The sequence below is a fragment of the Pyxicephalus adspersus genome, chromosome 4 (genome assembly GCF_032062135.1).
Source record: "Pyxicephalus adspersus chromosome 4, UCB_Pads_2.0, whole genome shotgun sequence".
Taxonomy (NCBI): domain Eukaryota; kingdom Metazoa; phylum Chordata; class Amphibia; order Anura; family Pyxicephalidae; genus Pyxicephalus; species Pyxicephalus adspersus.
In genome coordinates, this window is record NC_092861.1 from 124211045 (window position 1) to 124223721 (window position 12677).

The 12677-nt window shown below is 36.8% G+C and overlaps 1 protein-coding gene across 1 annotated transcript in view; it reads left to right on the plus strand.

Moving 5' to 3' along the window:
* The window catches only part of LOC140330138 (uncharacterized), a 37892-nt gene extending 25817 nt beyond the window's left edge, over positions 1-12075 (plus strand). Inside the window, exons 7-11 of the mRNA XM_072410456.1 lie at positions 662-754; positions 1776-1823; positions 4309-4471; positions 9163-9286; positions 10644-12075. Coding sequence (XP_072266557.1) covers positions 662-754; positions 1776-1823; positions 4309-4471; positions 9163-9286; positions 10644-10776 — 561 coding nt within the window. The 3' untranslated portion in view covers positions 10777-12075. The remainder of the gene's footprint in view (positions 1-661; positions 755-1775; positions 1824-4308; positions 4472-9162; positions 9287-10643) is intronic.
* Positions 12076-12677: the final 602 nt, after the last annotated feature.

Consider the following 12677-nt stretch of genomic DNA (forward strand, 5'->3'; position numbering starts at 1 on the left):
TGAGATTATTTTTCCAGATTTAGACATTTTTGAACTGCTTTAAGAAGTATAGAAAAGTTTTACTCCTGAGAAAGCTAGAATATTAGTTATTGAGGAAGTTAGAATATTTTACTAAACCTACAGTTGATGTAATATGCATAAAATAAATCCAATCAGAGATTTAGGAAAATATTACAGACATTCAGGTAGTAACATCAGAAAATGACATGCATGCCATGAAAGCATTTTATAGGATTAAGGAAACAACTTGAGGAAAAAATGATGTTTTCTTTGTTTAGAGCAGAGAGGGGTAAAAACCCCGGCTGGTGTCACAACTGAAAGTATCTGCCAATGGTGTTAGTGATTCCATATTAGAAAACTTTGTAAGATTTTTGCATATGTTTTTATTATTCCAGCTATAAACTTTAAAATTGCTTTTTGTTGTTGTGTTTGAATGTCCTGACTCAGGGATAATGGTCATCACAACCAGTAGGTGTGTGAATCTCCCCCACCTGAAATATAACTTTGTGCGTCTTACATGGCTTTTTACCCCAGAGGGACCTTTTGAAATACATTTCAGGTCTAATGAAAACCCTAAGAACAAGTCATCAGTGAAAAAATGTACCTTACAATATATGTGCCTGTACAATATATTAAACCTTGTACTGTTATTGCCTTACAGGCAGAACTCCAATCACAGCTTGGCCAAGTAAATGCTGAGCTGGAGAAGTCGAGGAAGAAACGTCTTGTTATAACTGAGCTGGCCAAAGAAAAGGTGTGTAGGAGAACATTTCAGCTTTATCTCTTCTATGATGATAAAATGCCTACTATATTCTTTATTTTTTAAGGAATCATATTAAATGTAGTATATTATTCCAAGATTATAACCAGCAAAACAAGAAAATGTTTTTAGTGCTCATCCTAGCAGTGGGGTATGGTACTGAATACCAATAGCTATGTGTCTACAGCAGGGGTGTCAAACTCTGGCCCGCGGGCCAAATATGGCCCTCAAGATCCTTTTTTTGGCCCCCAAAGAATTCAGAAAATAAACTACATCTGGCCGCCCCACCGCGTTGCCACCTCACATCATCATTTTTAATACATGCAATACATAGACATTATTCCTGTACACCCATCATGTGACACAAAGCCTAGACAATGATCACACGGTGCCTGACTACCAGGAGCATTGTGTTTGTTTCAATCCATTAGAGACTGCATAGTGTAATATTTAGTGTCAGACAAACTTGTGATGTGAGAGGATAAACAACACAAAGCCTACATAGATAGAAAATAGTCTTTTTAATCCTAAAGTGTGTGCAGAGGGTTTTTTTTGTTAGTTATGGATGAAGTATTAAACTTCCTTAATTCTTTCAATAAATTTTAAGTTTGGCTTCCAAATTTCAAGTTAGGCTTGGTCTAAGTTTTACATTTCGACCCCCTGTGTATTTGGGTTTGACAACCTCGGTCTACAGCCTTCAGTGGTAGAAATCTGTCTCTAGATGAAGGTTCAGTCTATGCAGAACAATTGTTAATTTAATGATTGCAGGTATTCTCTATCATGGAAAATTGTTGCATTTGGTAAATAGCACTTCCATTGGATGCTAGTTTGCACACCTGAGGGATATCTGTAATAAGTTTGGTTTAGGTAAGGAATTAAAAGCCTTCAGAAATGTGGCTTCTTCTATATATAAATCTTTCAACCACAGGCCAGGGTGGCTCATTTACCATTCTACCTCTGCCACAGATGTTTTGTGTGTCCTGCATAAATAGGTATTATTTGTGTTTTTCTGCAGGAATGCCATTTACAAGAGATTGAGAAACTGAATGCATTTTCTGAGAAGGTACAGTATGTGTTGTTTATTGTTTTCATTCCAATATAAATACAACAGGCATCTTTTAAAACTAATACATTTTAAATGCAGATTTGGATCAAAGTAGAATTAAGGCACTCCCTTAATTCTGCATTTCTTTAATTGACATTGGTAAGAATTGCAATAGGCACAGGAGAAGCTTCCCTATTTGCATTGTCTTTTCTGATTTGGTCACATAAGAACCCAATTCCAAACCTTTTTACTCATTAGGAACCTTTGAAATACCTTGGGGAACCTCTGCTAAAACCATACAAGGTCAATAAAAAAACATCTTTTATTGATGGGCAAGTGAAAAATTGTCCCCCTTACAGGTAATTTAGAAAAGTCATGTAACCAACCCTGCAAAGTAGCATTGGTCAAAAAACTATGAGGTCACCATCACATGAGAGGTCAATCAAAAGAACTTCTACCAACCTGTAGAAGAACCCAGGGTTTAATGAAATCCTGGATGGGAACGACTGTTCTAGACAGCATCTAGAAATCAACATTCTGCAATCTAAAAATCCCAGTTAACTGTACTTAACTGCTGAATAGGCTGTTAACTATGATTTCTACCTTGATAATGGAAAATATACAGAGAGGAGCCTCGTGGCTCCCTGGTCACTTGCACCATAACATTGGTTCTTAAAAAAACAGCAACTGCACATTTGAAGGCCCCTCTCTATGGGGCTGCCATGGGAAGAAGCTACAACTATCATCTTCCAACAGACATCAGTTGACTGGCATGAGAAAGCAATATCCTTATCACAACCTCATGAAAACATAGCCTAAATCAGTGGTCAACAACCAGTGAGAATTTTTTGTTGGTCTACAGAAAAATTTGGAAATTTTTTGCAATTTTTACATTTTAATGAAAATTAAACAAAAACAATATTCTAATAAATTCTTATATTCTGGATGACAATTTTTGACTTTTTCCCCATTGCTGAGCGATACGCTTCAGTATTGCTTCCACCATTACAACAGTCATCCTGCTCCGCTAATATCGATTTTCATCTGATTGTTTTATCTTATTTGTTCATTTCTTAGATGTTTTTTCAGGTAAGTATGACCTTAACTGTGTATTTTCTTTAACTGTTTTATTTATTGGCATCAAATTGTTTGACTTTGATAACTATCATTTCTTGTTTGGTCCTAGATTCGAATGAAATAAACTCATAATCAGAAGTGAGAAAAAGCAATCAAATATTTTGCATTTCTTTAGTAATACCAAAGATAATGCAACTAATGATAACACTGGTCAACAAACATTTTCTTGCCAAACAGATTAAAGTCATTTTAGGTTATGTTTGATGCACAGATTCCAAATTTGGTATTGGTTTTGCTAGGTTGGCCTTACTTTTTGAAATAATGACCTCAATAATAACCCTCATAGAAAACTAATGAAACATGAAAATTAGGCAAAATTAAACTAGATATGCCTACGTATACAAAATTAAATCTTTGAAATACTTAATGTCAATATATTCTATATTCAGTATATTTACAGAACAAATCACAAGGAAGTCATTGAAAAACTCAGTTTGTATGATTTCCTTTTATGCTGATGATCAGGACAATCCTGTATCCATGTCGGATACAGAATATTAGGGAGTGTACTGAACACTGGTATATAATAAGGTCATTTAAACAACTTCTTCTTGAAGAACTCATATTTCTTAAAAAAAGAAAAAGTATAAAAAAAAGAAGGAAAATGAAAGTTTCACGAAAATAATGCTACATTTAATATATAAAATGCAAAACATTGATGTATATAAAGATTGATAATAATATGCTGGTAACATTTGTTGTTGGTAAAATCGTCTAGTCTGATTCCTGTATCACAAGAACTAGAGCCAATTCAATGAAACTGATATCATTTCTGGATTCAGCAGACCTGAAATACACTAAATATACTGAAAAATGCTTGGCAAGTGAATTTTTTTTTTTTGTTGAGCTGTGTAATAGTAACAATAGTAATACTTCACTTACCGAGAGCTGATCAATGAATCAGAGCCTGCACAGTCCTTGTTAGGCACCACTAGGAAGATCATTATTTTACCAATGTATTTATAAAAAGTCAAATTAATGGTCCACTGGATTTAAAATTTAGAATTTAGTGGCCTGTGAGGTCTCAAAGGCGGCCGCTGCCTAAATCACATGCATTTTAGCGTTCCATGTGAGTTATTTGTTGTTCTATTCTGATATCAAAGTAGAAATTCAACTAAAGCAATTTCAATCATCTGTAAATAGAGTTTTGAAGGGTTGGAACCTGTGTCAGGATTTAATTACTATGTTCCTGTAATGACGATTAGTCTTCCTATTCTAAAGACACAAAAGCAAAATTCTGTCTGCTGTCACTAGTACACAATTTTTAAAGGATTGTTAGTGAGGGGTTAATGTCATGCTACAAAGAATGTGCTGAAGTGTTTTGTTTATGCAATAATAAGCTATGGTTCTTTGGACTGTATTGCAGATGAAAGTGGAGAACCTGTCTTTGTCAGACACAATCAGAACTCTGCAGCAGGAAATGGAGAAAAGATCTTCTAGTTATAGTTCCCCGATGTACACAGCTGGTGCAGAGGTTCTGCTCATTTCTCATAGAGCCTCTCAAGAAAATAGTTGTGCTGCAGTAACAGGTACAATGTCATTACAGAAATGTTATTGTTGTATTTTTCTTTTTTTTGTATGTTTACCTTGTTCCCTGATCCCAGGACACTTATGTGTTCACACTGCATTGGTACTGTTATGTAGGAATGAGTAGACTGATGAGAAGACGTAAGATTGTCTCTGGGTCAAATAGTATGGCTATATACTGACCCCCTGTAGCCTTTCTTGAATCTTTTAAATCAGGGGTCGGCAAACTCTGGCCTTTAGGCCAGAAACAGCCTGACCGTATTCTGTTCCGGCCTAATGCCCCCATATTTTTTTAATATTGGATCCGGCCTAATCCCGCTGCTGCTGGTAGCCGCCGATGTCCTGCGCTCTCCGTTCACCGTGATCGTCTCCCTCCGGCTCCCTCCCCCTCCCGTGATGGGCACCGCCTCCACCACCGTAACAAGGGAGGTGCGTCATGCCCATTGTGCTGCACATTATCATTTCTCTGCACAGCAGTGCAGAAGCCATTGTCACACCCCAGGGAATCCTGACTGGGCGTGCCTGCTTCAATGCTGTGACTTCAGCCCCCAACGTGCTCACAGCACATGTGGCTGTTTGATACCCAGGACAGGATGCAGGACTCGTTCTCCAGGACTGTATAATTCACCACAAGTAAGCCCCAACCTTCTATTTGATGTTACTATACTTATTATTGACCCCTATCATCATCACTCACTAGCCCCATTGGGCTTTATTCCCCAAAGGCGTTGGTACACCTCGGACCATCTTGTTTACCTTTGACTATCAGTACTCACATTGACTTCTACCGTCAGCTGCCACATGCTCAGTTTCCAATGTTGTTAGCCCGTGCCAATCGTGTGATCGCAATGTTTGGCAGCACTTATTTGTGCAAGCACCTGTTTTCCAAGATGACAATCACCTTAAAGACATTCTGTTGCTGAACTCCTCATCATTACAACCTGATATTATATCTGTCTCTAAGAACATGCAACATCATGCTTCTGATTGATCGTACTGTATTTCTAAATATAAAAAACCTTTCCTTGGACAATTTGTTTCTACTAGCCTAGTGTGCCTTGACCTCCTGAAATAGCCTAGTAAAAAGTTTGCTGACCCCTGTTTTAAATGGTGAAAATGGTATCTCTGCTTAAACAAATTCCTGTGTATGATGTGACAGATATAATTTATGTGACACAAAAACAAAAGGACCCCACTATTATGTATCACTATCTAAAAAAATACCTAATTCATATTTTCTAACAGGATGTAAAAGTGTCTAATATGTCATAAGCTAAAAGCATAATAAAAAGGGCAATACAAAAAAAAATTCAAAAATTCCTCCTTCGGTCTTCTGAGAGTCCCTGTTCAATGTATGAAAATCTCCAGCCAAGTATAGATCACTGACCCCAGTGCAATATGCGCAATTTCAATACTGATGGGATCTATTCCTTGGATTCAAAGAGTTATTTTGCAGTGTTTGCAGAATATGCAACTAGAACATATCTTAAATTATGTTTATCATATAATTCACTAGGATAAGGTAATGGGGGGTTCAAACTGTGTAATATTCAGATTCAGTGATCATTTTGAAAGGTGCAATAATTACCTTATGAAGATAATCAATCGGTGTCATCATACATCCATCCACAATGCTGAGATTGCTAATAAAGCAATACAATCCCACGGGATAAACTTGTCATATGTTGCATCATTCATCATAAACCAACCCTATTTAAATAATTTAATGTGCAAGTGACCAGTAGTAAATTAAATAGTGTTTTGGATTGTTACACCCCACGGTTTGCATGACTTGCAGAGAAAAATCTTTTGCTAAACAACTGAGGTTTTGGGCAAACTTAAGAGATGAGCTGATCTGTAAAATCTTGTAACTCTTTAATGACCAAGACAAACTCTGCAGTTGTTTCTCTTTGCATATCAAAGCACAGCTTGCTCCAGAAGTTCATGAATGTCTAGGCTCCATAAAGTTTTTTTTTTGCTTTGTTTGTGATTAGCTCACAGTGAGGATTTTATACAGTAACTGACACCACACTGCCTAATAATATGTTGACACAAACATCTGTCCTAATTGTATTTATTAAAATAATGTACCAGTTCTGACTTACATACAAATTCAATTTAGGAACAAACCTACAGTCCCTTTCTCGTATGTAACCCGGGGACTACCTGTATACAGTATCATTTTTTTTATAGAATAGCCCTACATTTTTCCATTAAAAAGCCTTCTTTGACATTGCATGGCCTGAAATTATGTCACCAGTCTGCTGCAGGCATCAGGAAGCATTACTTGTGTCTCCTCTCTGTTAGCCATCTGATGCTACAAGTAGCTTCTCCCCTCAGAAGCCCCATGGTGAATGAACGGGGGCAGCAGTGAGTGGAGTAGTATCACTCTGCTGCCGTCAAATAAAATGTGAAGAATCTAATTACTTAAGAATCAGTGCTATGGTGCGGGTGACAAAGCAACTGGTAAAGTGCCAGTCCCTGGAGCTGCAAGGGATCACTTGAGGGCTCTAAACCTTCCTTTATGTTCTGGTTTGCATTTGGGGTTCCCAGTGTGGATAGGTGAAATGCTCTCATTCATTTTTTAAACAGCTTCAGTCACAAGAATGTATATTTCCGTACTGCTGTTTATTCATATTACATCCCTTTTAGTTTTTTGTACTGTGGATATCACAGTCATTCATGCGTATCCAACTACTGAAATGTCTTAGCAAATTAATTTTCTGTGCTTGTGATCTTTTCTTTTACTGAAAATAATGAAAGGTCACGTAAGCTCCATTAGCTAAACAAAGCATGTGTGCCGGGATCTACACTTTTCTATAAATAACTAATTGTCAAACTAACAACTTTCTAAGCCTTTGAAATGTGTTTTTTTAATTATAGAAGCACAGGGTAATGGTTGTCACATTAGTCATGTAAGAATGCACAATAATTGTACAGGAGTTTACAATTTAAGATAACATAGGAAAGCTTCCCATTTACAAATCAAAGTGTGTCCTAGGTGGAACAGAAGTCCCTGACAATGCTGCAAAATGTCCCTTCATTGATTTTTTTTCAGTTTATAAATTTGATGAGAAACTACAGACATGTGTGACCATAAGGGGATTTATTAAGCAAATTTGCAACACATTTAGACAGAAATTAGGCTGCGCTTCAATTTTTTTTGTAAGCCCTGTGGCTGAAATATTGAACAGCCAACTAAGATAGATTAGCACAGGTCTAAGGCTGGCCCTGAACCCTTCAAATAGCACAGGTCTAAATTTGGTCCTGCATTGTTTGATTTTTGCCCCTTTTATCTGGATTTTTCCCAAGCACCACTCATTACCAATCTGATTTCGGCATAGGTGTGGTGGATACTGCTTGTACTTGCACTAGAGTATCAAGTCCCTGGATGTGAGCTTCCATTAGCTAATACAGGGAGGGCTGGAATAGTTGAGCTTTGGCTAACTATGGGACTCTGGACTAGGCTCAGTGTGCTTTGGTTTGTGCTGTCCAATATAAGACATGGACTGCACATGGCTTCCAACATTACTTTGGGTGTCAACCTGAGGGTAGTGTTGAAAGAAATGAGAAGGAAGTTGTTAAGCACAAGGAGTTGTTAAGGCAATATTGCCGGGTATTTTAAGCTCACTTGCATCTTTTATATATATATATATATATATATATATATATATATTCTACAGGACTGCAGGGATTAGTCCTGAGTTGAATATATCGAGCATTGGCTCTTTAACCCTTCCTGGCGGTATGAATACAAGTAAATGTAAAAGCAGTACATTTAAAAATACTTAGTATTTTAAATTTCCCGCCTGGTCTTGCCTCCCAGCCGCACGGTCCCACCCTCCAGCTACACACTCGCAAGCAGATGCCCGGCCGGCATCTGCTTCCCAACGTTCACACCAGGGATGTAGATGCCGGCCGCGCATTGCTGGAGGACGCTGAGGGCACCAGTGGAAGACGCTGCGGGCACCACTTACAAGGTACGTTTTTAAACTCCCTGGCAATTCCACCCTGAGTGTTACCGCTTTTGGTATGGATAATTCACCCGAAGCCACACTCAGGATTACCACCAGGGAGGGTAAAAACTGGGTGTGCACTAGGGAAAAAGTCCAGGAAAGTGGAGGCAACTCTGCTGGGGTTGCTAGATTTTAGTACATTTCAGGGCCCTGTGCTCTGAAATGAGAAGGAAGGTACTGGGTGGGCCTTCCCATTCCACCCAGGTACACCCAGTAATTTTTCTGCAGCAGGCTGCAGGCCTGGTATAAGAGTGCAGGTGTGCTACCATGGGGGAAAAAGTGGAAATAGCAGCATGTAAACTGCAACCAAGTCTCTGTGGAGTTTGTGCTATTTGCAATGGAAAGCTGTTGTGGCTGTTCATCTATTCTGATTTAATTTATGGACTCTGAGAACTTTGCATCCACTTGTGTCCAGCTCGTAAATGTTGTGAACATTAAAGAACGATTTACAGCTGATTGAAATTTGTTTTTTAGGTTTACATCCACCTTATGTTCCAGCACCATTATCATGGATCATTAGGAATAGTCAAAACTGGATGTTCAATTTGCTAATTTGTAATTTTTAAAAATCATCCAGGGAGTATGTCATGGTCTTGCTTATCCCTTTTGGGTTCAAAACCAACAATTCTAAATGTATCATTTAGGATGATGACTGGATTTCAATTGATCTCTTTCAGATTATAAATTCCAGGAGATTTGCAGCTGTGGTCGAACACTTCAGAATTTGAGTTCATCATCCCATAAAAGTGCAATTACTCATATGGAGGAAGATGTCTCCATGAGAGAGATCTACAGGCAGATGTAAGAATTTGTTTTTCTATAAGAATCATTTCCTGGTTTTATGGTTATATTCAGATGAAAGAAACAATTAATAAATTGATTACAATAAATTGAAAAATAATTAATAAATGCTTACTCTAAATTTGTGTAAAAGAAAAAAAAATATTAATGTGGGTATTATAAAATTTTCTCTATTTTAGGGAATTGGTCATTTTTTAGAACTTTTTTACATTGAAAAAAGCCCATTTTATTTTATGATTTTTATTTTGGAATACAATTCTCAAAAAGAAATAATTTAAGAATAAAAAAACTTTTACTCTATAAAAGACTGCTCTACACCATCATTTTGGTTACTGCCACTTGGTAACATTTCTATGCATGTGCACCGGCTATCATATCCTGTGTTTGTGTATGATGCACACCTAACATAACGTCGTGTGCAAACACATCAGCTTCCATATAACACCCAACTCATGTACACCTGTGCTCTACATCTAGCTTTTCATTTGGAATTGAAAATTATGGGATATATCAGAGGTGTCTCCGGAAGTTTGTCACCTAGGAGAGAAATGTGAACAGGCAACATTCCAAAAAGTAATTTACACATAAACAAATACTCATGGAAAAATAAGACATCCCCTGAAAATAAGACCCAGGGCATATTTTGGCATTTCAAAAAATATAAGAGAGTGCCTTATAATCGGGGAAACAGGGTATGTGCAATTTTATCAGTTGCAAATTAAAATTCAAATATAGGGAAATAGGTGGCAGTTCTCTTTAGGCTAGACATAAATCTTTGGGCTAAAGAATATTTCAAGGTTCATAATTTGTAACCATTGTGAAAATTGGATGTTCCTAAAGTTCTTTTATTGTGAAAAAACTATACCAGTATCAATTTTCTTGGTGGCTTTTTGCATTGGTCACATGACATATCATGGCTGCAAAAGAGTCTATGCTGGAAGAATTCCTCTGCTAGAAGGTGTGATCACAGGTTTGAACATGGAGAAGGTGGGATTATAATGTCTACCATGTATCATGGATTGGAGGTCCTACATATGAATCCAAAGCACCTCCAGATACTACTGGCATGGGGGAAGAAATGCTCCCCTTTCTGCAACCCAGTCCTCCCTGGAATTGTATCTGTGGCATTCCATCAGACACCTATAGAAACCAAAGCCTAAAGTTAAGCTTTTGCATAATAATGTGTAATAGGTGGTCCATGTCAGCAATTATAATGAACAGAGAGAAAATTGTCGTCAAATAATGTTATATTTTTCCTCGTCTTCTCAACGAAAAAGGGTTGCCTGACAAATCCTTTATTTTTTTGTTGAGTGTGTCCCAGGTCCTTACTGATGATATTGTTATTTCATTCCTGTAGGAAGCGAGAGAGGAACCTGCTTCTTGATGTCATGGTGATTATGTATGATAGAAGATGGTTTGTGGATGAAGCCATTCCACATGTCAGAAGAACCCTTAGGAAATGTGGAGCCCTGGCATCCAATCCAGCGTAGCATACAATATGTAATATTAGCTAGATAACTAAACTAATGTATGACGACAAAGGCTGCATCTCTGACACCATGTTCAGTCTCCAGATAATTACTTTTTGAGCAAAATAAATAGTCCTTTCTTTTTGTTTTCCAGGAACTATGAAACGTATAATACATCTCATTGCAATTCTGTTTTCTTGCATTGTCAAACGCATCGTCAGGTTTCTTGTCCTTTTATTATGATGTTATCAGTTGAATATTGTGAGAGCAATTTTGTGAAACCTTCGTAATAGCATAGAGTGGAAGATGTCTTACTTACCCAGAACATGCCAGCTGAAGATTTGTCACTTTTTTGTAAAGCTATAACTAAAATGTTATATATTTGAAAATGATATAGAAAATTATCTAAACTGCTTGTACTTGTTTTTGATCTGATACGTGACTGCAGATTAAATGATTGTCATATACTCACAGTGGCCTTATGTCACTGATAGATAAAATCTAAAATTTCTTTATGTAGTTTTTTTTCAAGATAAATTGAGACCTCCGACAAGTTTACAACCCTGCTGTTGTATGTTTTCCTTAATATAAAATAATACTAAAATTCTTCAAAGAAAAAGAGTACCCAATAGAACAGTCAAAGCATGTGTGCAGATCCAGGAAACCAAGCACAGATATGTCTCTATTAAAGTGCCAGAAAGGTATAATAACTTTTTAGCATCTACTAAAACAGAAGAAGTGGACCTTTTACCATGAAATGTTAAAGATCATTGGCTAACATGATTCCTTGGCATTAGTGAACCTGGATGATCCAGCAAACCTGGAATTATTTCTTAAAATTCATTTGCTGTTTGTTAGCAAATGTTTTCAATCCTGGACCAGATCCATTTCAGGTTTGCTGGATCACCCAGGTTCACTGACAAAGGTGTGTCCTCTTCAGTTTCAGAGAGCTTTAATAAATCAGGCTGAATATATGGATGAAAAGTGTGAACTTTCTTCCAGTGGTCCTGTTTTCTCCAGCAATCAGAAGTAATGTTGTAACATTTAAGGAATTATAGGCAACTGCCCTTTAACCAACACTACAGGTCAATACTTAACCATTCGCAATTTAAACATAATGATAATGATATGCTAAGTAAGTTTTGTAATAAGGATTTCTTATAGAATGTACCTCCTTCTATTCTTTAACTATGGTATATAGTTTTGTATGATGCTGCCTTGTCTTGTTTTATTAGTGTGAAATGGAGCTGCTATATTAGTTAATCAGTCACACAATACTGATAAAAGTAAATATGACAATGAATAAAGGCAAATCAAGAATACTTGAATGCCATTAAAAAAAACAATACATGTTAATGACTATCTTCCTGAAATGTGGGATTTCTTCCACCGCACAAAGAATTAAAAGAAATATGTACTGTTTATGATCAGAAGAAAATTACTGACCCTTGCTAACAAGAAAGAAAGTTGAAAATACCTTGCTCACATAGTATGCTTTAGAATATTGTATATATAGAAGATATATTGTAAGTGTTGACGTTTTGACTGGACTGTTCATATGCCAGTTTCTTTTTAGAAGTGTTCAAAAATGTTTTAGTGGTACCTACTTTAGTGGTACCTACTTGGAATCACATTTTGTGATTCACTTTGTTTTAAAAATGACCAGAGCTGATATCAGAACCTGAAATAACCATTTTTAAACATTATTGAACATGTATAACAAAACACTTTGAATGTTTTTTTACCAAGTCAAAAGGGGAAAAAAGAAAAAGTTTACAGGTAGGGTTACTATCTTGGAATAGAGTACTTAGTTGTTCTCTGTTCTTATGCACTCTGTTCTTATGGTTCACAGAGCTCACTGTCACCAAACAAAATTATTTCTCCGCAGTCATTTCTTCTCAAGCCTCCAACCCACGCATCCT